The sequence below is a fragment of the Pleurodeles waltl genome, chromosome 4_1 (assembly GCF_031143425.1).
Source record: "Pleurodeles waltl isolate 20211129_DDA chromosome 4_1, aPleWal1.hap1.20221129, whole genome shotgun sequence".
Lineage (NCBI taxonomy): Eukaryota > Metazoa > Chordata > Amphibia > Caudata > Salamandridae > Pleurodeles > Pleurodeles waltl.
The window spans coordinates 516,048,197-516,073,922 of record NC_090442.1 but is presented as its reverse complement, the minus strand read 5'-3'; the positions used below and the strand labels follow the sequence as shown (position 1 = coordinate 516,073,922).

The following is a 25,726-nucleotide window of genomic DNA, read 5'->3' as shown; positions in this document are numbered from 1 at the left end:
ACACGACATTGAAGAACTGCACATATTGAAAATAATGACAGACATACACCTATAACAAGACAAAAGAAATAGGAAAATATCAACACTTAACCTGATGTATCAAATATTTTCCAGATGACTCTTCTTCTTCGGAGACTATATGAACCTATCACATAGAGAAAGGTGGGAGAAATAAAAAATAAAAAAGTTAGTTTGAAGATGGGGCAAGAGGAGTTTCCAAGCATTCCATCACATCAAAACATTTGTACCTACTAAATAATAACAAATCATTGATTTTGGTTGTAGGCCATTTCACTTAAATAATGCAGTTTGATGTCCTATAACCCAAACCAAAAGTACCTCAATTGAATATTGCAGGAATGTATTACTCCCTCTTTTTAACAACCCTTTTTGTTGCATCATAACATTGAAGACGAAAGCTTCACGAGTGATATTTAGAACAATCCCCCAGGTAGACCAGTCTAGACACAGACTGCCAAAAGTATTAACTGAAATGTGCAACTAACATAGATTCTCGAAAGCACGGACTTACTTTATTTACATATTGAAAAATACATGTGTGTGCAATTCCACTTACAGAAATGTCAGGCTTAATTACAACGATAAACTTTGTTTTGACTTTTTTATTTTTTCAGGGCAAAAACAGTTTTTTCTAGGTGAGGAACACATTGTGTTAAGACCTGCGCAGGGGTGTTCCTTCCACAATTCCATAAAGCACTCGACAAGTCGAAAACTACCTTCAAAGATCTGGTGAATTCTCACAAACCTTTGAGCATGTGGGTCTTCAAATTTGGGAAGGTGGTCTAACCTGGGAACTTTCAGATCTTCTCACATGTCCATTCTGCTATGCTAGCAGAATTTACATGGTCTTTAATTGCATGTACAAGAGCGAAATCATTGTGTTTTCTAATCAGATAATCAGAAATAGGAGTTGCCTTTGTAAATACTCCTATTTTCACATCTAATTCAAACTTTGGTGTACAAATAGCTTTGAAAATCGTTCCTATGAAATTATGATTGGGCTACTTTTCCTTTTAAAGGATATTTTATAAGGAAGGTTAAACCACGTGCTTACGTTTTTTTTGTCTAGAGCAAGTTTTAATTATTATTGAATGAAATAGGAGAGAAAAAGAAAATGTTTTTGATAGGCATGATTGCTTCTCAAAGGGGAACCAAGAAAGCACCATGAGTCAGATATACGTTGATCAAGGAATCCAAACTTGTGTGGTCTCTGGAAGATTGTAACAAGGATTACAATGGTCAGTAACTCCTTCTGATCTAAAGAAAAAGAAGCCCAGCAGTAGCAAGGTTGATCAGCGGTGACGCAAGGCCTCTGTAATGTGTGACACATCAAACATCCACAGCCTCGTAACCAGTGTCCAAAAAGCCAAGGAAACATCTGTCAACACAAGTTGTCCTCTGCAGTTTTTATGTAAATGGCATACATTTTTTAATACAACTGGATCAGTACTATGTTAAAATTTCAGAATTAGGAACACAGCAATTTATCAATTAATTGCTTGGGAGGGATGGAAGTTCCAAGAACACCAAACGTTTGGGCAGGACTGGCCTTAGTACAGGTGGCGACCTCTGCAACTATGTTCATTGGTGCCCCCCCAATGACCACCTCCGCCACGGATTCTCTCACTATCACCCTTTAACAGAGGCACTCAAGTTTCCATAACCACTCTCTCTCTCAGATGCATTTAATTAGTTCTATAACGCCACTCATACCAGTGAAGGTTGTTAGAGCACTTTACATGGCACACACATTACACAGGGGCAATCAATCATAGGTGTGTAAATCAGTGTATAAGAAATGTTACATAACACAGAGGACTACAAGACGTAGGACTTGTGTCATCCATATTAGTAGGCTGTATAGTTTAGTAGTGCTTGGTCTGGAGAAGTACACACTCATAATTTTAACTTTAACACCATGTTTGGGGTTTCTCTCAAGTAAGAATTGATTTCTACCCAAATGAACCCTTTTTCTAATATTAGGATAATGAAAGGCTGGGGAAAAAATCATAACGCAATAATCTATACCTTGAAGTATGCATGCATTTCTTTGATGACAGTTAATAGCTCACTGTTCTGTATTTGGATTTTAACTTGTAAACTGCAAGTAACAAAATGACCTCTCTGACAAAAGTAGTAACCTGCTGACCTATTTGCATGTTGTGCACTTTGTGAGCTGCATGGTAAACCGCCTTTGCAGCAGGCATATTAACCCCCTACGTGACCTTAAAACTTCCACAACAGAAAACCTGATCTCTCTCCAAGCAGAACATTAATCACCAGAGTCATCTTGACATCTTTATTAATGCCTGAAAATTTCTGGAGGCAAGGGACGCCTGAGCAGGTGCTACCTACAAACACGGCGCCCCCACCCAAAATCATCAACTGGTGCGGTGGCACCGGTTGCACCGCCCTAGAGCCAGCCCAGCTTTTGGGAACAAAAATTAGAAAATAATGTTGGCTCACAGACTGTTCTCATTGCATTGCTCCCATATCAGTATCCCTTGAGACATTATAAAATGTCACTAATGAAACTAAACTGCAGTAGACAGAACAGTGCCTGCAGTAATCCAGGATATTGCTCTGTCTTGAAATATCTAAAATCATTAAATAAATTGTTTCCATGTGGGCGTGTGTAGCAAGGTGACAGTATTATATGGTATGACTGGGGCATCTTACCATGTAATACTAGCATATTACCCAGAAGTGGACCTCTGGTTCACATCAGGAAACCTTAGATCAGTCCTGATGGAGTGGCAAAGAGCAGTCAGGCTACTTCAAAGGACATGTGTAAAGCGTTTCACAACACCAACATGGATAAGTAAACGACATGACTCAAAAGAAATCCAACACCAATTTAGAAAGTAAAGCAGATTTTTTTTAATCTTAATTTAGACACCAAAACGAACTTTGTATCTTACATACAACCGGAGTTGTGGATTTTTAGAGCATTTAAAAGTAGATACACTTTTAGTTGTCAAACATATACCATTGAAGTCAGTGGGGAATGCACAGTGTGCAATCGATCACTTGTGGGGTGAGTTCTGTGGAACCCATCTGTAGTTAAGGTCTGAGGGATCTCTAGACCAAGTTTCTATAGACAGTACCTTTCCACCTAGCCCAGGGCGTCCGGGTGCAGAGGTAGCCTTGCTGTTCTTAGAAAAGACTGGGAACCGTGAGTGCTGTCAATCAAAGATGCAACACTGAAAAAACACACTTGGAGGTGGAGTTACACTCTACCCTCAGAGTAAATACCTTTGGGGCCCAAGGACCTGGATTCCACAGTTGGTACTCTGCCACCACGTCCTGCAGCTTTGGGTGCAGAGGTAGCCTTGCAGTTGTCAATCACGGGAGGGTCACAACAAAGATGCTTTTCCACCAAGTTGAAGTTGCCTTCTTCAGGACCTCAGGAGTGGGGTTATTACTGACATCAGTCACTATTGCTGGTAGTTGGTCTGGAGTTAGGGACGTCCAGAGACTGGTTGGTTATCGGGCTGGTGACCAACAAGCCTTGGCAGCAGCAAAAGTAATCAACGGGTATTTTGTTGGTAGGAGATTGACAAGAGTGGTGTAGTGGCTTGAAACTTGGTGTGAGCATCACTACAACTCCCGGGATGCAGGACACCGATTTTCTATGGGCTCACTCCATAGGGGCCGGATGGGTTCCGCTTCTTGTGACACAGGACAACAATTCTTCTGCAGGTTGTAGGTGAATGATTCCAACAGTAAGGGGAGTCTGCTTGAGTTTCTGGCGTCCACTGGAGTTCCTCTTGCTGGGGGCAATGAGTTTTTGCCACGGGCACATGTCGAACACACAGTTCCAGGGCACTTAAGTGTTCTCTCTTTGGGCTGCGGCGGAGTCCAAAGTCCTGCTGTTGGTGACGGCGTCTTCTCTGTGCCTCTTCTTGGATTCAAAGTCAGAACTCGGGGTCTGGTGCCATGGGAGCCTCTTACATCCTAGTTTCGGGGTGTTTACGGTGTAAGGGACAGTGGCCAATGGGCTACTGATCCCTGCAGCCAGTCCGCACCTGAGGTAATGACTTCCTGTGGGTGTATGTCACTTTTCTACCCAGAACCCTCTAATTTCAAGGTCTGCCAAGATGGCAGAACCTTTTCTTGGCTGTACAGACCTCCTTGCCCACCCTAAAGGCACAGTTAGCCTCTTGGAGGTGTTTGCCTCCTGAAAAACAAACTTTCCGACTTATCAGGCTGGAGAGGGTGGGAAGGGGTTTGTTCTTGAGTGGGACACAAGAGATTACATATCAAGGGCAATGAAAGCCTTTGAGTCTCACCACCTTGATCACTGTGAACACTATTCATCCTGGGAGGTCCTTTGTCTCTGACCTGGGGGAAGTGTTAGCACAACCAGCAGGAGGGCAGACTCTTGTCTTGGGGGTAAATAGCTTGGGGGAGCCTCCAAGGCAAAACAAAGCTGGCTACTTGGTGGGCATCCTCTAAGGACACCACCAGGGTACATGCTAGATAACCCTGGGCACTAGAATCATGCTCATCGTTAAAAAGCACTGTGTTTGATAGCAAACACGGAGGAAACCGGTCAGCCCATCATGTAGCTGGATATCTGGGGTTTGCCCAGGTGCCAGCCCATGATATCCTATGAACCACCAATCACTTGCGGTAGCATTACGTTTTAAATTCTATCACAAGGTCATAAATGCTTGCGCATATATGTCCTCACTCATAACACAGTGCATCCTGCCTCCTGGGCTATAGGAAGCCTGTCTTACGGGTGACTGACCTGTATTATGGGCAGTGAAGGGACTCTGCTTGCACTTGGTGTGGGCAGAGTCAAACTTGAGGAGACAAGCTGCTCAAGCAGGCTGATATGGCAGCTCTGCAGTCTTTCGTTTTACTCAGGCTTAGTAGGGTGGCACAATAAGTGCTGCAGCCCTGGTGACCCCTTTACCATCCCTTCCCTGAGTACCCCAGGTATCATATACTACGGTCTTACAGAGATGGTAAAGTCCTTGCCAATTGGGTTTACAAAATCACAGTACAATTTATGGGAAAGTGCACTGGCACTGAGGTCTGATTAGGAGGCCTCAGTGCACTTTCGGATCAAAAACGAAAGCATCAGTAGTCTCAATGGGGCAAAAAGTGGGGGTGGGGTGGCAGACGTTCTTACAGCATGCAATTAACTGGACAGTATGAAACTACCCCAGATCACCAATGAATTGCACCAGTATCGGTCATGTAATAGAAGTATACTTTAATCTAGCTGATGAACTTTCCACCCTCACACTGGAGCACAAAAATACCTCACAGACACCAATCCTGCTAAATAACTGTCTCCAGCAAGTCGTGACAACTGTTGCACAATTTACTTTTTCAAGTGTTAACATAGCCACATTACGAAGACTTGACTTTTTTAAGTTAATGACATGGTTCTGACTCTTAGTTCAAATGAACACGTGCATATCTAACGTGATGAATATTTACTGAAATCAACACCAAAACAGATTATGCCAGAGTGGAAATAGCTGATTTTACTTGCTTATACAGAAACTCTTTTAAGGTACGTTTCCCAAGGAACAAGTGGTTGTCCAGATGTCTTGCATACAAGTAAATGAAGCCATAACTAGGTGGACATAAACTATGCTGGTTTGCTGAAAACCCTCAGCTCATAAACTGTTTATAATTTCTTTCAAATGTGCAATCTTATCACAAATGTTAGGAGTGTTTACTTACCCTCTCACTTACGGATGTCTTTTCGTCAAAAATTTTGTCATCCAGCACCAGATCACCCAGAACAACACGTGATCCATAGGTCTTCAGCCTGTAGGATACAGCTTCATTCCAGACTCTGCTGCTGTAAGCATGAATGTAAAAGATGCGCATGGAATGTGGAATGCTAAACCATCCCCTTGTGCAGCCCTCATGGTTGACGCCATAGCGATTCAGCGCTCGAAGAACCATTCGTTCTCGTACTTTATAGTCTGGCATTATGGCAAGTGTGCCTTTGGCATCTTCTGCAAAATTCATAACAGAATACATGTTATAGCTTAAGACATTCACCTCACAAAATATGTCCAAAGAGTTTTTGTGCAAGACAAGATATTTGTATAGCTCTCAATGTGCATCCATTTCGGTGTTCGAAATATATTTTTCCTATTTCCACAATCTGTCACAGGTTTGGCATGTTTTTAAAACAAAATCCGAAAAACAAATTAAGGCAATCTTTTGATATCAGTTAATAAGTGGCTTTGAGACTGCATAAAAGAGCTAGTAAAAAAAGGGCACGAAAATAATGATCTAACAGCTACAGGCTCTTCAGGCTCTGGAGCTAACTGGATGGATCTGTGGATCTCTGAATGTGCTACTCTAACCCATATTGTTCTATATGTTTCTAGATGCCTCAACCAGAATGCCAGATGTAGCTTGCTGTCTAGATCCAAAGTTGCTATTGAGGACAAGCTTCCGACCTTCTCCACTAGACCACATGGCGTAATCTTGGGCAGATCTCTTCTTTCCCTGTCTCAATTCACTTGTTTGCCTAAGCTGTAAGTATTCACAATGCACTATGTCTATTACCAGAAGTTTGTATTTTTATTTTAAATGAATGCTACAAAGTAGTATCAGAGACTGAATTTTGTAATTTTACACATTACCTGTGCCTGGTTTTACATAGAATCTCAGTTACTGAAATGTTCAAATACCAATATGCATATTTTATAAGGCGATACATTACTGAAGTGGTGTTTCAAATTGGTCTTACAAATTGCACAACAGGTTAGCACAGCTTTCTTCAACTTTTGTCAGTATTTTCAAGGTGCCAATATTTTTTTAGATATGCTTTGCTGTCAGAGGAGATGACCACCTATCATTTACATATTCTTTTGAGACTGCTGAAATGATGATGCATGTTTTAACAAACTGCGTTTGATATTTGAGGTTTTTGTGGAATAAGTGGAGCCATGGGAACACCAGCTATCAGTTCAGCCACAGAAAGTGATGTATGGCTTGAATGCCATCTGAACAGCAGCAAAAACCAGTTTAAAAACACACTGCTAGTTAAAAGTGTGGCAAAAAGCAGGCCTCACTTTTATGCATTAACAACAGCAGTCCTGCAGAGGTGTTTTGATCTCTATGTTGGCACTGTTTGCCTTTAGAATTTCAACAAGAAAATAGGAGTCAACAGATTCTTGAAGCCTGACGTAGAAGACAGTACATTACTTCTACCTCTCCAGATGCATTATATTTTCATACACCCAAAAAGCATTCTGGGAAGAATAGCACATATATTATGTTAGGGAAGATTATGTTCAACAGATTATGCTTCTGATCGGAGTAAATCTACGTTTTGATTTGGGCCATAAGCAAGTATAGACCACATCAGAATATACTTCAATCGAGGCCATGGCTCCTTCAAATTAGATTTGGCTCAATATATGAGGTCCTTGGCCTAATAGAAGAGATTGAGATGTCACTGTGCCCTGCAGTACAAAGATGGTCAAGCTAGGGGAAGCTTTGGGCAAAAGTGATATTCTTTGTTCTTAGCTACCTACATATGGTTATGGAGTCTTGTTCAAGATAAGCAATTAAGAAGTACCCATCAATGGGGTAAATCTCATTGAATAGAAACAGTCTAACATTTCTGTACAGGAGTCATTTCAAAGAACTTCATGGCCACAATAGTGAAGACAAACAAATTAACAGCTGTTTCCAGTAATCGTTTCTATAAATTAACACACAACAGAAAAAAAAACATCTTGTCGTGTTTTTGTTGGTTTCTAAATAGATATCTGTTTTATTTTTGTTATTATATAGTTGAAATAAGCATCTTTGTCTGAATGCACTCGAGCAGACTTTGGTTTTAAGTTGTGGTTATGTCTGGAAAGGGGAGGATAACTGACAATACAAATTCTTTTCTCAGTGAACATTAGGTAATATTAGTATTCAGAGGCAATTTCATTATGTTGGCTCCTCAATCGTATTAATAGGACCTTCTGGGATGCCTAGTTTCAATATTGTTTCAGAACACAGATTTTGTTTCAGAATATATTTTTTAGAACATTTTTTAATTTAGGTTTTATTTGAACAAAAGTTACAATATGAAACAATAAGCAACTGATTGTTAAACATACTGGGATGAGGCTCGGGAACGTTGATCGCTTAATAATCTATCTAGGAATGCGATGAATAAATCTTTTATTTATTGAAATCAATAATACTGTGATTTTAATGATTAAAAGTCTACAAACGAGTATGATCTTGATGTCATTTTCCTCCTGTAGGTGATGTACTCATTGATTATTTTGGTGGCAATGAATTGTAGGTGGCTAGCTCAGGTATAGCAAAGAAAGCTTGTGAATAACGATACATGTATATGGTCATTGAACCTACGAAAGAGATACATGAATTACACAGTTGTTGAGGATTTAATACAAAGATTTATAAATATTGTGGTTTTTGGGCTTTACTAAATGGTTTAACTTGTATTCTTTTTCTTTCCTCCACTTGACCTTTGTCAACGGAAAAAATATTTTTATAAATGTTCTTATTTCATTTTTGTATTTTAACCTTATCTAGAAATGTTCATTGAATATCATCTATCCCATTTCAGCCCTGAGGAAGTGAAAACTCACAAAACACATGTTGGCTTTGAAACTTTGCTACATCTTAACGACAATTGGTTCATGGATGTTAGAACATGACAAATTTATTAGGAATTTTGTCAAATGGATGTATGAAGTAAACTGATTATTTTATTTTTATCACCACGAAACAAAATTATGAATTACAATTTCTCTATATTGAAATATGTGTTCCTTATTAAAAAAACAAAAAAGTTGAAACTATTTCTCTTTTAGATTTAGAATGACCAGCTACATTTCTGGTGTCTTACATATAGTTGTGCAGGGCCACTCGGGTCTACAAATATAATTTTTTTGATTGGTGGTTGCCACTGATCTGGCAATGCGGCATCACTGCAACTGTACACGAAGATTAGAAATGTCTTAGTAGAATTTTGCTGTTATTTGGGTATTTAAAAGGATAATAGGTACATTATTTTGGGCGTTTTAATGTTCAATAACTGTAGGATTATAACCTTTGGAACAATGACAAACTCTATGAAGAAGCAAAAGGAATTGGCCAATGACCTATTTATGGGAGATAGGACAGATATTAATAAGCATGAGGGAAGACAGACATCTTCCAAGAGACTATGAGAGCTATTTATTAATCTGAAAAGACTCTCAAAGAATGAATCCCAGAAGTGGTGGGATATTATTATATTAAAAAGACATCTAGAAGTTTACAGGATTCTCTGGGGAATGCGTATTAATAATTTCCCAGCAGTTAAGGACTTAGACATCATTTAAGCAGGAAAATGGCAGAAAAAATTAACTCAAAAACATCAAGGTAATTAATGGTGTTAATTGAGCAACCAAACAGTAAAGGAGAAACTCTGAGTAAAGGAACAGAGGAAACAAGACATTGATTGCAGATCTCAAACTGGAAGAGGAATCATGGAAAACATTGATAGAGTGAAGGAAATATTAATTACATTTCAGAATTTCAGGAAGAAGTTAGGCAAAGGAAAAGTAGCAAGATGTTGGGAGATGAAAGAGATTACTCAGCAGGACATGTATACACTTATGTGAGGAAATTTAATGCAACGTTTAGGAAGTACACAACAAGTAGGATATCCTGACAGGAAACTATTGTATTCTTAGGTAGTGCTAGTGTAAATTTAATGGATTCCCTTTCAGAGTCGAAGCAAAGAATCCAGAACAACTACTTTTTTAGACAAACTACAAATAATATAAATGTTAGAGACAATACAAAACAGGGAAAACTTACATCAACAAGGAAAAACACACAAAGAGGGAAAAGAGGAGGGAACTGAAGAACCAGAAGGTGGGCAGCAAAAGAATACAGATGTGAAAACAAGACCACAGAGGAAAGCAGATGACAAATGACAGGAGACAATTTCATCATTAATCTTGCAAAGAAAATACTAACACTAGATGAAAAGACACTTCTAATGAAAAGCTCCATTTCTCTCCCACTAGACATGTACACAGATTTGACCTACGAGTGGACTTATACTGCTTCACTAGAGATCTTAAATTGAAATAGATTCTTCAAATATAAACCCAGAATTCATCAGGACATTCATATAGCACTCACCATTTCTGAGGTTAATATTACGGATCTCAATGATATTTAGCTATTGATGAGTGTAGCACAAGATGAGCTTCCCAATTTAGAAGGTATTGCTAAATCCTTAAAGTTGAACACATTGTACTCTCAAATATTGGAAAGGCTAATAAATCACGCTTCAATCAGCAACGTCTGCAGGATAATGCTACTGATGTTTTTCTCAAAGTTGTCAAAATTAGAAAAGACTGTCATAATGAAAATTGGACCAAGAAAGAAAGGAAACAATACATTTGCAGACATATAAATCCATCATTATTAGACAAACAGACAAATGAGGGAATGTTATAATGGACATTAAACCATACCATGATGAAGCCTTACAGCAAATGAATGTAGTGTCATGTGATAAAAGAACCCAGAGGTCTCTCTCCCTTAGTCTAAAAAAAATAGTTCACAATGTAATTATAGATCAGGAGGAACATTGATTCTTGGATGTAAAAATATCCTGTGATTCCTGTAATATATTTTCCCCCCAAAACAAATAACCAAGGAAAAAGCCCTCCATTTATACGGATAATTGCTGGTATTGGATTGACTACAGTGCAAGTGTCAGAATATATTGATCAGTTTATAGCTTCTATGGTTGTAACATTACCCTCATATATTTGGGATACAGAAGACACGTTTTAAAATTGTATGATATAGAGACTGAACCTACACATGGTATTGAAGCCATGCATGACCTTTTTCCTATCAAAACTGCTGGTTTTAACCAGCATGTGGAGAAGACTTTGGGGGTTATTACAACTTTGGAGGAGGTGTTAATCCGTCCCAAAAGTGATGGTAAAGTGACGGATATACCACCAGCCATATTACGAGTCCATTATATCCTATGGAACTCGTAATACGGCTGGTGGTATATCCGTCACATTTGGGACGGATTAACACCTCCTCCAAAGGTGTAATAACCCCCTTAGTCTGCACTGCAAAACAATGTTTCCTGGCATAATAATAAATTGTATCATCCAAAGTGCAGTACAAATTTAGGTGCCAGGTTTCCTTTCTCTTATGCCAACATTTTTATAGGCTAGTATGAGATGGAGCATACCTGGAATGAGAATCTACACTCTGCAACATGTCCATACAACGTTTGATTGGGGGAACTCTCCTCAGTACATATCTTGGCCAAGGTATTGGTAACAACAATTACAGCGGTCTATCAACGGGTAACATTCCCTGATAAGCAGGCATACACTAGGACGGGAACTTAATATGGTTACTCTAAACAAGCATCATAGTTAATACACTAGTTATTTCATTGTGATTATTTGGTTCCTTTTGAGATACACAATAGAAAAATGTGACAATGTCATATTTTCCATTGATACTAAACAAACTGTTTTCCATGTAAAACCTATTGTTCTGTTCCGCCAAAGCAATACCTTCTACTCGCATATATTTTGTATTGCAAAAAACAAAAATTTTAAATCTATACTCTGGATACAATAGTGTTGCCTTTTTGGCAACATTTACTGCTGATGTGCTAATGATTTGGAACAGCGATGAAAAGTCATTAAAAGAGTACAATAAGTTGCTCCATGACAACACAATTAATGTGGAATTAATGTGGAACTGAATTTGAAAAACAAATCTGATATTAAATTTCTAGATTTGGACTTATATGTGCTTGATCAAAAACTACTTAGTAGGACATTTAGGGAATGAATTGCTAACTGCTATTAGTGTATTACACTACAGTTCAGTACATCAGTATAACCAGAAGAACAATATACTTTACGGAGAACTGTTACACCACAAAAGAAACAGTAATAATCCTGAGGCTTACCTAGAAGAAGAAACATTAATAGCAGCCAAAATTAGGAAAAGAGGATACCCACCATTACTACAGGCCACCAAAAGGGTTAAAACATTTAAGAGACAGTAACGTCTTGAAGATAAGCCCACTAATAAATTGAATCACACTTAACCTGATAAAGTAAACTGTATTACTAAATCCTGTCCAGAAAATAAGAAGATTTTTGGTATTCTTACTAAACAACGGAATATCCTTAAAACTGCCTCTGACTTGAGTTTCAATATAATAAAATAAACTAAGAATCACTTTTAGAAGAGCAGACACACTTAAAAATATTCTTAGTCCCAGTGATACATCTTCCAAGGAAATAGAGACAAGCACTAATTAGTTAACCGATGGGATATTTTAAATATAATCATTGTGTGAGTTATAGGTTTGGTCAAAATGGAACCAAAAGCTTTCAGAATCATGATAAATCATTAATGTTCTTGTTAGACCTTAGATCCTTGGTGTGGCACCCCTTCAAACCTTTTGCCTTCACTCCACCTGTTTGCTAAATTTGTTTTCTTGACTGTATCACTCTGTGCATTTTTCCACTAATTGGTGCTAAAGTGCTAGTGCTCTCTCCTTCAAACATGTTAAAACTAGTTTTCACTTAATTGGCACATTTAATTAACTTGCAAGCCCCTATTGGATGGCTCTGCATGTACCTAGGACCTGTAAATTAAAAGCTACTAGTGGGCCTGCAGCACTCATTGTGCCACCCACTAAAGTAGTCTTTTAAAACATGTTTTAGATCTGCCATGGCACCCTGTAGTACAGTGTTAAACCGTCATTTCAATTTGGAAAAATACATCTTTGGCCAGACCTAACCTTCTTTTTTTAATACTTATAAGTCACCCCCAAGATAGGCCCTGAAGGACAGGCCTAAACCTAACTTTTTAAAACATATGTCACCCCTGAGGTAGGCCCTAAATGCTTGTAGGGCAGGGTGCATTGTATGTCAAAAGAAGGATGTATACTTAACACCATAAGTGTGTCTGTCGGCCATTGGTAGACACTGGTGAGGTATTAAAAAGATACTTCAGTTCTCGCACAAGGGGACTCTTTTTTATAGCCCTCACTACCCTACTCCAGCACATCTGTGACGTCAGCATGCCACAAGGAGCACCAATGTGAGAAGTCCTCACTGAAAGCAGAATAGCCAACAGGGGAGTACTCCCTCCGCCATCCTGTGGCATTTTGTGGGTTCTGGGTCATATGATGCCTCCCTTAGTTTGAGAGAGGCATTGCTAGAAAGAGGAGTGGGGGAGTCTGTCCTTCCCAACAATGCCTTCCTCAAACAGCTATCTGCTTGTGGATCGTGGCATGCTTCGATCCACGAATAGGAAGCCACTAGACGCCAGGAGGAGAGGGGACATGAGGGGAGGGGAGCCCTTGTGTGGAATAGGCCAACAGTCTCCCAAGGGTGCATTTTTATAAAAATAAATGTGTTTTTCCCCTGGAGGAGGAGGGAATTGATCTAGTCTAAAGGTGAAATAAAATTAAAAATATATTTTATTTTGCAAAAAAACAAAATTGTCTGGGGGTCGGCCCATGTTCCAAGAGGCCAAAATGTTTTGTCTTAATACTTTTTTATTGGACAATGGGCCAAAATACTGCTGGCATTGGCTTACTTAATTGTGGAGTGATAGAGTGAATTTTCACAAGGAGCACGCCTGCTCACAAAGTTGCAGGGACTACTATGTGAATGTGTGCTTCATGAGACGAAAGGTACATTTTTACCTTTAGGAAATTATTTTTATACTGGCAGTGGGCCACTAGCTCTCCTATTAATAACATTTTTCATAAGCATTGCCAGAACAAGCATTGGCAAACAGGTCTGGCAATCACGGCTGGCCTTTTGGCTTTGTTAATGGTTGTTCGGTCTCACATTTGCTAATGGTGGGCATTTACTGTTGTGCCTGGCTTAGTTTTTGGCCATCTCTGACACAGACATGTTGTTTTTCGTTGTCCCCCACCTAAAATAGTCTCTGCTGCATGCCAGTGCCATGGTAAGTGAACATTTGCTGGACTGGGCTCACCACTTCTCCTCTGAAGTATGCAGTGGTATTCAATATATATGACAGGGTGAAGTAATACTTTATCTTTCTTTGTCTTTTGTAGTGTTTGTAGACGACCTATAGGTGCATCAATATGCTAATTGTTAATTGACGCACACACCCACTGACTGATTTAGAACCATACTTCTAAATCCTTCTGTGTAGGACAATGTTTAGGAAGAAGGTTTTCGACAGTCAGCAGAGACGGCATCTCAGTGGATGACTGCTGCTCAGGCCCTAACTCAGGTTATGGAGGAAAGCCCTGAGGCAGGATCAGACACTGAGACAGTATCTGAGGAAGAGAAAAATGGAGCAGAATCTGGAAGTGATTTTTTCAGTTGGCAGAGTTTGATGACATGTCTTCCAATGATTCCGGTGAATATGCTCATGGTAATCATGATGTCCCTTCACAGCCACAGTCTGGTAGCACGGCAAACCAACACAAAGGAGCAGGCATGTGCAGCGGCAAGCACAGACTGAGTGCTCTCTTGGCAGCCCCTCTCACCCCCAAATTTAGTGCTGCCCCAAATCCCCTTGTTCACTTCAGATCCTGGATGTAAAGATAATATAGCAAATCTTCTGCCAATTGACTACATCCATCTCTTTTTGGATGTTGACTTCCTTCAAGGAATTGTGCAACAAAAAATCTGCATGCAGAACAATTTCTGAGGGAGCATGGAGGCATGCTTGGACCACATTCTAGAGCACATCGGTGAACTCCCACTTCACTTGAGGAGTTGAAATGTTTTTTTGGGCCTTACGCTCAAAATGGGGATAGTGTACAAACCAAGCTTGCAGTCCAAGTGGTTTACTCGCATGAATTGGCCAACACCCATCTTTGCACTGTACATGAGCAGAGAAGTTTTTACTGTTGCAGAATATGAAGCATTTCAATGACAATTCTGCTGCATTGCCTCAGGAACATCCGGACCATGATCGGTTGTTCAAAATTCAGCCTGTCATAGAACATTTGTCTGCCAGATTTCCAAAGATGTATACATCTAGAAAGAATATAGCTATTGAGAAGCCAGTGATCTCGTACAAATGGCGGATGCTCTTTAGGCAGTACATACTGAGCAAAAGAGCTTACTAACAGCTGTGACTTCGGAAAACGCCCGGCTCGGCAATATAGTTTAACTAAAGATAATTAGTTGGTTCGTGATATTTAATGATTTATCCTGTTTCCTTCGCCATCCAGGCACTGTCTTTATTGTCCTAAAGAGGCCGGATTTGTTAAGGCCGAAACGCGTCGACTGTATTTTTCGAGGAGTGACTTTTGGAATTTATGAACTATGAGCTAAGAAATTACGTATTGTATCAGACTTTTTCCCGGTGATTGCTCTTTCCCACTGAGGCAAGATACGCTCCATGGATAACCGTCATCTCCTTCTGTTGTGACTGCTGGTCATTGAATGGCTTTGCAGATCATATTTATTTAATTTCTCACGGTGCTTTAATGGAATTTTTGTTTGATGATTTTTGTGATTTATAATATGTATATATTGTATATTTCTACTAGTTGTATATAAGATTTCCCTGGGTGCACAGGTACCTGTGGACACTATAGTTTAATTGGTTAATTGGAAATAAAAGAAATCATTTTCTAGTGAATAATTTAGTTTTTCACTGTGATAGTTAAGTTTATATTCATCCCTTCTGGATACCTTTTTGTTTACATTATTGCTTTTGTCCCTGATCCAGTGGGGTAATAGGGAATTCCCCTCTTGCTGGCAGTTACCTACAATAGTGAGGCACCATTTATATCAGAAGGCATGTAGGGACACAGAATAGTAGAACATTTGTTCTTGCCACCCGGATTTCTCTGGGATTTATGCCTTTTAAGTGTAAGGCAGTGTGTAAGAAAGAAGACATTTTGAAAAATGCCACCTGAATCCCATGCTAGTATGGGTATCCACAAATTCAGAGATATACACATAACCACTGCTCCTAAACTCCATATCCGGTGTTTATTTCAGAAATAGATAGGTTTCCTTGATACCCATTTTTCACTCGATATATTTAAGTTAACCATATGATTTGCTCTATACTCAGTGAAAAATCATTATAAGGTGTAGCTCAGTTGTTGGATCTAGGTACCTCGGGTACTTGGACAACCTACAAACCCAACATATCTCAACAATAAGAAGGGTATAGCCAACATAATAGTATATTGATTTTGTAAATCAGCCACTTTGACAATAAGTTATAGATTAAAATACTGTCACAAATGTCTGTTTCTTTCATATTCATTTCCACATTTGTTATTTCAACAGTCCTGTTTTTCAACAGTCCAATTTGCTATATTTTAGCGGTTTTCGCAGTCCCCTACAGGGGTATCCACAAACCCTGGGTAGAATCCCCAAGATTTTGAAAAAAAAGACACAGATTTGGAATGTATACCTTAACTGGAAAACATTTATGAAGGACTAAGCACAAACTATCTCAAAAAGCCAACAGGCACGGGCAAATCCAACAGGTCTCGCCTATGCAAGATCTATTTGCTTTGCCATTATGATTTAGCCATGTTGTACACCAGTTTGGCAGCTTTAGCATGGGTAAAAGTGGTGTAAAGGAGAGTGGAGTGTCGTAAAGCAGAGTGTAATGGAGTAGAGTGGGGTGCTATAGAGTGGTGTAGAGAGGCATGGAGTGGTGTAAAAGAGAGTTGAGCAGCGTGGAGTGAAGTGGCATGGAGTGGAGTGTTGTGGAGGTAGTATAGTGTCATGGTAGAAGGGCATCGAGTGTTATAGAGCTGAGTCGTGTAAAGTGGTGTAGAGTGTCACAGTGGAGTAGAGTGGTGTGGCACAGAATGTTGTTGAGCATTGTACTGTTGTATATTGTTGTATTAAGCAGACTGGAGTGGCATAGATGGTGTTCTGCTAGAGTGGAGTAGAGTCCTGTAGAGTAGTGTGTTGTAGAGCAGAGAAGAATGTCAGAGTGGAGTGGTATATAGTGGAGTACAGTGAAGTAGAGCTTAATGGAGTAGAGTCAGAGTGGAGTGTTGCAGAGTGGAGTAGAGTGGCCCAGAGTGAGGTGGCAGAAAGTACAGTGGTGCTGAATAGACTGGCAAAGCGTGCAGTAGAGTGTAGTGGCTTAGAGTGCATTGGTTTTGAGAAAAGTAGTGTAGAATGCAGTGGAATAGAGTAAGTAGAGTGGCATAGAGTAGTGGTGAAGAATAGAGTGCAATGGCATAGAGTGCAGTGGTGCAGAGTCTCTCAGAATTAAGTAGCGGAGAGTGCAATAATGTAGAGTACACTGGCATAGAGTGCATTTTCGTTCAGTGTTGCAGAGTAGAGTCCTGTAGAGAGGAGTGGCATACAGTACAGTGGTGCAGACTAAAATAGTGTGGCATAGAGCGTGGTGACGTAGAGCACAATGGTGTAGAGTGGCATATCATGCAGTGGTGTAAAGTGTTGCAGTGTAGAGTATAGTGTTGTAGGGTGCAGCGGTGCAGAGTAGTTAGCATAAGTGCAGTGGTATACAGTGCATTGGTTTTGAGTAAAGTGGTGTAGAGTACACGGAGGAGTGCAGTGGTTTAGAATAGACTGGCGTAGAGTGCAGAGGCATAGAGTAGAAGTGTAGAGAGGCATAGGATAGGGTACAGTGACATATAGTGCAGTGGTGTAGAGTAGATTGTGTCAAAGTAGAGTGAAGTGGCAGAGTGAAGTACTGCAGAGTGGAGTGGCATAGAGTAGTGGCATAAAGTGCACTTGTATAGAGTGGAGTGGCACAGAGTAGAGTGGAGTGGCCTAGACTGGAGTGGTGTAGAGTGCAATGGTGAAGAGTGCAGTGGTGTGTAGTAAATTAGAGTGCATTGGCTTAGAGTACAGTGGTGTACAGTAGAGTACAGAGGTGTAAAGTGTCAGAGTGCAGAGGCATTGAGTGCAGTGGTGCACAGCAGATTAAAGTGGAGCAGAGTTCAGTGGCATAGAGTGACATGCAGCAGAGTGGTCCAGTGGCATACTGTGCAGTGGCATACGAGTGCAGGGGAGCAGAGAAGAGGGGCAGAGAGTTCAGTGGTGGAGAGTGCACTATTCCAAAGCAGAGTCTTGTAGAGTGCAGTGCCATAGAGTAAAGAGGCGAAAAGAGCAGTGGCATAGAGTGACATGCAGTAGAGTGGTCCAGTGGCATACTGTGCAGTGGCATACGAGTGCAGGGGAGCAGAGAAGAGGGGCAGAGAGTTCAGTGGTGGAGAGTGCACTATTCCAAAGCAGAGTCTTGTAGAGTGCAGTGCCATAGAGTAAAGAGGCGAAAAGAGCAGTGGCATACAGTATAGTGCCACAGAGATAGAGGAAAGGGTATCCTTGTGTCCCGTAAAATAATAATTCAAACAGAAGCAGTACTTTGTTTTCAATATGTCCTTGATGCCAGATTGTCCTTGTGTGACTGCACCTGTTGCACAAATAGAAAGAGCAACATAAGTGCGTGGGCAAAAGGTAGGGATGGGAGAAAGAGATGGCTGCATAAGTGTTATGAAATATTACTGATGAGTATTGGTGGTCATTTCGAAAGAACACAGTGGCGCAGGTTTGAGGTCATCGCACAAGTAGGTCAAATCTATTTTAATGAAAAGGTGCTCTGTGGCACATAGCGTGTTCTAAGTTGTAATGGTATTAATTAAATACGCAGCTGTATTTTATTGCGGAACAACATAGTAGTACTGCATATTTAAATCAAATCAAATCAGGGTTTCTAAAGGGCAACTACGCGGCCATAAGGGTCTCAAGGAGCTCAGAGGGTTTGTCCTTTGAGGTTCAGTTGTAGATCCAAGTTTTAAGGTCCTTCCTGAATTGAGGTAGGGATGGTGATGGCCTGAGGTGCAGGGGCAGGGTGTTCCAGCTCTTTGCCACAAGGTAGGCAAAGGATCTTCCACCGTCCGAGGTCTTCCATATGCGGTGTACAGTTGCTAGTGCTTGTTGAGCGGAGAGGTCTGGTGGAGGAGTAGAAGGTGATGCAGTGGTTTAGGTAGGCAGGTCCTAGGTCGTGGAGGGCCTTATATGCATGGAGTTCTTATTCAACCTTATTTTGGCATAAAGGGTTACTGTATGGAGTACTTGTAATTTAATTAAGATGCATAAAGTAATGTTGTATGGGCGAGGATTGGAAAAGTAATGCAAAGCATGAGGCCTGTTTGTGTTGCTTATGTGGTTTAACAAGTGAAAGACGGGGTCTAAAAGAGCATGTATTTTTAATTGTTGTTAAAGGGCATGAACGATAGATTGGGCAAAGTGTTAAAAGAACCTTAAGGCAGACTGCTATGCTTTGAAGTTGGAAAGGTAGAGGGAGCGGGGTTAGAGGGAGCTTTGGCAAGGGAGTGGGTGGAGGAGGGATTCTCAGAGTGGCCAAAGGATTGTGGTGTCTGTTTACAAGTAGCAGGAAGGTTAATGTTACAACTCGCACATTTGTTCATAAAAGCACAAAGGAGTGAAATTACCACTCTAGAACCAGAAGAGTTGCTGCCTGAAAGGAAGTTAAGACTTTGCAAAAGCATGGGAGAGTGGGGAGGGGTGAGGCGGGTCTAGGGACAGAAGAGGAATTTGTAGATGGGTGAAATAAAGTTGTGGTTTATGTTCATTGTGTCTATGTTGGGCACAGTGCCAGTGTACCCTCTGCACAAATGTTATGTCCGGTCTGGTAGGCGTCATCCAGAATGACCGATAAAGACAGAGGTGTGTTGTTGGTGGGTGTCCCACAAAATACGGTGATTAGTTGTGGTGTTAGTAAACAATAGCCATAATATAGGCCACTGGAATTATGCGATTGTGCGGCTTTCGCAATTTTTGCATAGTTATATATTTGCCACATAATTCTTTATGTGCCGCAGAATCAGCTTTTTTCAACAACAAAAAATTGTTTCTAGCTGAAACAATTCAAAAGTTAATAAACATGCAGGGACAAGTGTTACAGCACAGTGGAAGGCCTATTGCAAAGCTGGACTGGTCACCTATCTGTTGTTTATTGCTATATTTGGGTATTAGTAACCTTCAATCAATGAACAAGGGGTGTGAGGTTCCTGGGGTTTATGCCAATTTAGACAAGGTCTCAAATATGTGTTCTATGCGGGTCAACCTATTGAGTGGATTAACCCCGGACATCCACAGTAAAATAGGTCTCTAAGGTCGCTAGGACTGTGGAAGGACTTTTGCGGCATGTTCAACAACTGTTTTTTTCTCTGCAAGATTGAAGACTTCACCTATCATTGCTAAAGGACTATATTAGCCTTGAAAAAGTCACAGGCATGCCTGCTGCATGGGGCAAAACATGTGTTGGCTTTCTTTGCATCTTACTTTACATATTTCAACAACTAAAAATGCAAATAAAAAGACGGAAATAAATCAAGGAATCCTAGGATATCAATATCCAATTTAAAATTTCGGTTTTGGAATTGAGCTGTTAAATTCCAGGGCACAACCTATCTCCATAAACTATACATTTGGGTATTAAACCGGTACTAACGAGGTGCAACCACTACCCAGACAGTGTTACCAAGTTTAAAAATGTGCAGCGAGATTGAGCTGCATAGGAAATAAAAATAAAAAGTAGTCCAGAAACCATGCTAAAAACATAAAGCCTCGTATGTTTGCAGTAGTTGGCCGGTGTACTCAAGAAGGGCTAAACACTGGATAAGGCATGATGTATGCATGTCTTTCACAAATAAAATCAAGCGAGTTTTAATAGGCAAGCCCATGAACCAACAAAACTGATGGGCGTGCGGTGGGCGTGGTTAAAAGCCCACAGAGAGATTACAGCAGGCTATAGCGCTTGTGCGCTCGAACCCCAAAATTACAGAAAGGTAATACAATTACAAAATATGCTGCAATATGCCACAACATGTACATAATTTACTCAAACCTTCTGCATAATTCGTACTCTCCTGCAACATAATTCCAGTAGCCCTGGCCATAATTTAGATTTTAACAAGGGGCTCAGGTCAAAATGTATATTTTGGTGTAGGCTGTGTGTAGGATCCCCTAGTGCAAGTAAATGAATTGTGTTCTTTTTGTCTGTTTAAAATGTAAACTGTGGCATTATCATAGGTTTAATGTATCCATGAGGTTTTATTGTCCTGGTGTCATTGCACTTGCTGTTTGAAAATAAAGTAAGTTCCGGTAACTGCGTGTTCAAAGAATAGGGAAGGAAGAAATGGTTTGAGGTGCTTAGAAGAGCAGTGATGGAGTGCTGATGTTTGTGAAGAACAACTTGGCCTTTCAGACTATGCTGAACTTGCCCCGGTGCAATTTTCAGATACCGGGACATGTTTAGCAGCACCTCCACATTGTCTGCTTTAATTCGAAGCAGCTACATAGAGCCGAAGAGAGGGCTTTGTTATTTATTTCACCTCCAGCTGGGCTAAAGATAAAGGCCGAAGTTATGGGGCCAATAGGGCTCCTTTTGTTCCACTCTGATCGTGGCTTGGTGTGGTCTGCCGAATCACACTTCAATGCAAAGGAGAAAGGAAGATTCACAGCTTGTTATCACTTCACCAGTGCTTAAGACTTTGTTCAGTCCCTGTTTACAAGAGAAATGCATGCACTGTAGGAATGTGAGCTTTGTTGGTCTGTTCCAGCATTTGCATCAATAACAATGTAAATGTCACTATTTTATTTCTTTTATAGGGCTACTCATTCCATTGCACATTGACAATAAATGATCTAAGTATGTAAATCAATGTACAAGATGTCTGGTGCATAAAACACTGAGTGATACAAGGTGTAGGAGTCACATGTCCTTCAGAGCTCATTGTGCTATATTAGAAGAATTACAATGTATTAACTGCAAGTAACAAAAGGATCTCTGTGTTAAAAGTAGTCACCTACTTACCTATCTAGCTAAGATAAAAATTTGTCATCCATATGTTACATGAAGTGCTAGTTAAGGGTTATGTTACAGCCTCGTAAATGGAGCATAGGAAGGGCATGATTGGGCTTCATTCCTATAAACTCTCTCACTCAGAAATCAGCTGAAAGCAAAGTAAACATCACGCTCTCTCTGAAGATACCACTTGACATTTGACCTCTGCCGTTGAATGCACATCAAATGTGACACGATAAGAACAAGATTTAACAGTCTGCTTACAGGAAAGCAAGCTTGTGGAAGAATACAGTAAACACGGTTTAGACAAAAAGAGACAAAGAGAGGAACAAACTCAAGCTGTACATCCTAAAGCAAATATAGCCAGCAAATTGAAAGCCAGGAAATTTGAGTTACAAAGCACAACGCCAATGGTAATAAACAGGTGGAACAGGTCAACTTTCTGAAAGACCCCAAGATGTTTTTCGCAAACAAGACAGCTGCGCTATCTAGTAGGCTGTGACCTATAAAAGGGCTCAACACCCTGGTGGGGAGTGGTTGGGGGAATCCTCAGCAGTTAAGGGGTTAAGTTTAACAAGTCCTTATAGTGAAAACTCCTAAAGTCAAATTTTTACTACTGTAAGGCTTATCTCTCACATTGACTTACATTGGGTCACATTATTATATTTGACAACTGATAACGTCTGATTGAGACCAGATAGAGATATGGTGTTTGCACGGAAATGTAATGTAATTTAAACTCCTTTTTAAGAGTAAAGTCGAACTTTAAGTCACAATTCTGAAACTGCCTCTTTTAGAAAGTTGGCAATTTCCTGTCCTATTTGTGCCTTCTGTCAGTATCCTGGGTCACTTATCTGTGAATGGCTGTGCTGTTAAGGTTGTGTAAGGCTGACACGAAAGGGGACTAGATGTTTGAGAGGATGCACCATCCTGCCAGTATGGCAGAGGGCAGAACTGTTCCTTGCCCCCTTACACTTCAAAGGGCTTGCCTCTAGCACAAACAAAGGAACCTGGCACTAGTCTTTTGTCACCCCTTACTTCTGGAAGCCTTGCCAGGGGAAGAGAGGAACATTCCAGGAATAAATATGGGGGTAGTAGAGGTAATGCCCCTACTCCAAGGCTGGCACTGGTATAAATGTTGGACCTCCAGAGCCACACTTCAGAACACTCCTGAGCCTGAGGACATTACAGAAGAAGGTCTGCATTGTTCCCCAGAGGACTGCCCAGCTGCTTGAGGCCTGCCTTGCTCCCCAGAGAAATGTCCTACTGCTTGAGAACTGCCTCAACCCCCAAATGGCTGTCATGTTGCATGAGGACTGCCTGGCTCCCTGAAAAGGAAGACTGGACTGGACTGGGTAGCCTTCATCCCAGGCTACCCAAGTGACTCAAGGGGCAGCTGGAAGACCTCTTGTCTGAGTTACAGGGGCACAACAAGCTCCAGATGCCTTCCTGCAACTGCCCAGCTGACCTGCTGCACCGGGCCTGCCTGAGCCCTGCTGGCCTCTGATGGAATGAGTTCTTGATCCCCAAAAGGTGCCTCCCTGGGTCCTGGACTCTTCACTGGTATCAGCAGAGCATCTCTTGTGTAAGACGGCAAAATCCTAAAGTTTTAGGCTCTTTGCAACCGCAAACGGGTCCATTCACACTGAGACACAGTTGCGTGCAATGACCACTAGTGCGAAGGTACAGTGAACCAGACTGTTTACGGTACAGGAACTGCCAGCAACAACCAACAACACAAGATATGCACTTTATGCTAGAGCAACAACAGCCCACAGTGACCACCAAAGTGAAGCTCAAGCAATGACTGTCTGCGACGCCCGACCTGATCTTTGCACTACAGCGATGACTGTCCATGATGCCACAACTGCTCTTCACACTACAGCGAAGACCATCTGCAATGTTCTCCCTGCTCTCCTGCTCTCTGGCCTCCTCTACTGTGGATGGAACTCTGAGATGACAAGGTTTTCAGCGGGACTAACCTGGTCACTGTATCCAGACCGTGCTCCATTGCGGTTGCCCTGCACCTGTCTACCTTGACCAGATGACTGCGAATGCCACTTCGTGATTTTAGACATTATATCTATTGAATGGGTTGATGTTGTTCTTGTATCAATTTATTAAAATATATTCTTTTTTACTAAACTGGTCTGGGATTTTATGGTGTTGTGTTTCTACTTTATTACTGTTTGTGTGCTGCTTGAATATTTTACACGTTGCCTCTAAGTAAACCCTGACTGCTATGTGGCAAGCTACCAAAGAGGTAAGCACAGGTTAGTTTAGTGACTTTAGTAGTTCACCCTGACAAAGATTGTGGTTGTTCACCACTGTCAACCAATAGCCCAATTTCTTACAGCTCTCCAGAACGAGTTTCAATAATGAATACAACTTTTTTATATACCTGGTCCCATGTGTCTGTGTGTGGCAATACACTGGCGTGACAAAGCAGGCCCTCAAGGAGTGGTGGAAAGAGTATATTAATGCAAATTAGAATACAGATGATATACCCCTTATTGCCATGCAGTTTACAATTACTCATACTACCAAGAGTCTGGATAATATCAATTTACTTGGGATACAACAAGGACAGGACATAAAGGTAGGGATAAACAACCAACTGAGAATCAGAGAAATATGTTGGATTGATAATCTAAGAACTGTGGCACATGGTTGGAATATAGATCATAAACTGCACACTTATTTTGCATAAATGTGTGCATCAGTGTTGATAAGTAGTACCAACTGAACATATGGTATTATACTCATGGAAGTGATTTGAAATGTTTTAAATATAAACATATCAGAGAAAGGACAATTTTCAGGTACTGTTTTAGATGAATGTTCAGCAACAAGATATTCACTTTTAATAAAGTTGGATTTGATTGTTGTTTATTCATGTATGAAGAATGTCAGTATTTACAGACTTAGTTTGAACTATTTAGCTTTAAAGTAAATGGGGAAAATATACTTACATTGTACAATTGAATAAGATAAATTTGGTTTGTGTAAACATCTAAGATTGTAACTTAAGTTTTCCAACACTAGGAACGGAGAAAACCAAGACAGATTTCGGAGACTCTGTTTATAGACATATATGTATAGAAGTCATACCACTTGACTTGTGGTATAGTGGTAATTGGGGGAGTCTATTTAGTATGTAACATTCATGGCAAGGCTTCAAGGATACTGATGGACGACAGAAGATCTTTCCTCTTGTAAAATGTCTTTTGCTAAACATTCTCTATATTGACTAAAAATATTTTTGTGTCCAGAAAAATAGCTATGAAGTGGGTCTTAATTGAAAAAGCCTACTTTTCTATCTATAATAGCAGTGAGATCTTCATAGGAGGTAGAATGCAGAGTAGCTGTAAAATTGGTATATCTATGGACTTTTAACACAACAAGGGTTTGAGACTGCTGAAGAAAGCTCGGTGAGTTAGCCCAGTTGGTTGTAATATTACATTTTGGTTAATTGTGGAGAAAACAATTAATATATTTATTTTATTTTCTCATATGTTGAGATATTCCTTATTTTTATAACAATCTTTACCTAGTTTGGCTCAACATTGTGTTTTGGACAACATAGCTACTTAAACCATAGTTTATATATCAAATGAGAGGTACAATATTATTTCTTTTCTTTTTTCTCTCTTGTTGGTGGTTGAATTTGAAAATATTTTTTGGCATGATTCGATCTGACAGCTTGACATCACACGCCATCCTAAATCTACTACAATATAAAGGTTAGACACCCGTTGGATGATTTGCTCTCTTGCTTGAGTGGTTATTTTGTGATAAATATAGCGTTAGATATAGTGATGTAAGTTTCAGACATGTGAATGACTGTGTGCTC

General features: G+C 40.3%; 1 protein-coding gene across 4 annotated transcripts in view; it reads right to left on the bottom strand.

Moving 5' to 3' along the window:
• PUS7L (pseudouridine synthase 7 like) overlaps positions 1-25,726 on the bottom strand; it is a 110,407-nt gene that overhangs the window by 20,062 nt on the left and 64,619 nt on the right. For all 4 annotated transcript variants that reach the window (XR_011202295.1, XM_069228829.1, XM_069228827.1 and 1 more), the window contains exons 7-8: positions 5,728-6,008; positions 92-145 (exon numbers count right to left, since the gene is read on the bottom strand). Coding sequence is in view for 3 of the 4 variants with exons in the window: in XM_069228829.1 (XP_069084930.1) it covers positions 92-145; positions 5,728-6,008 (335 nt within the window). In the remaining variant the exon portion in view is untranslated. The remainder of the gene's footprint in view (positions 1-91; positions 146-5,727; positions 6,009-25,726) is intronic.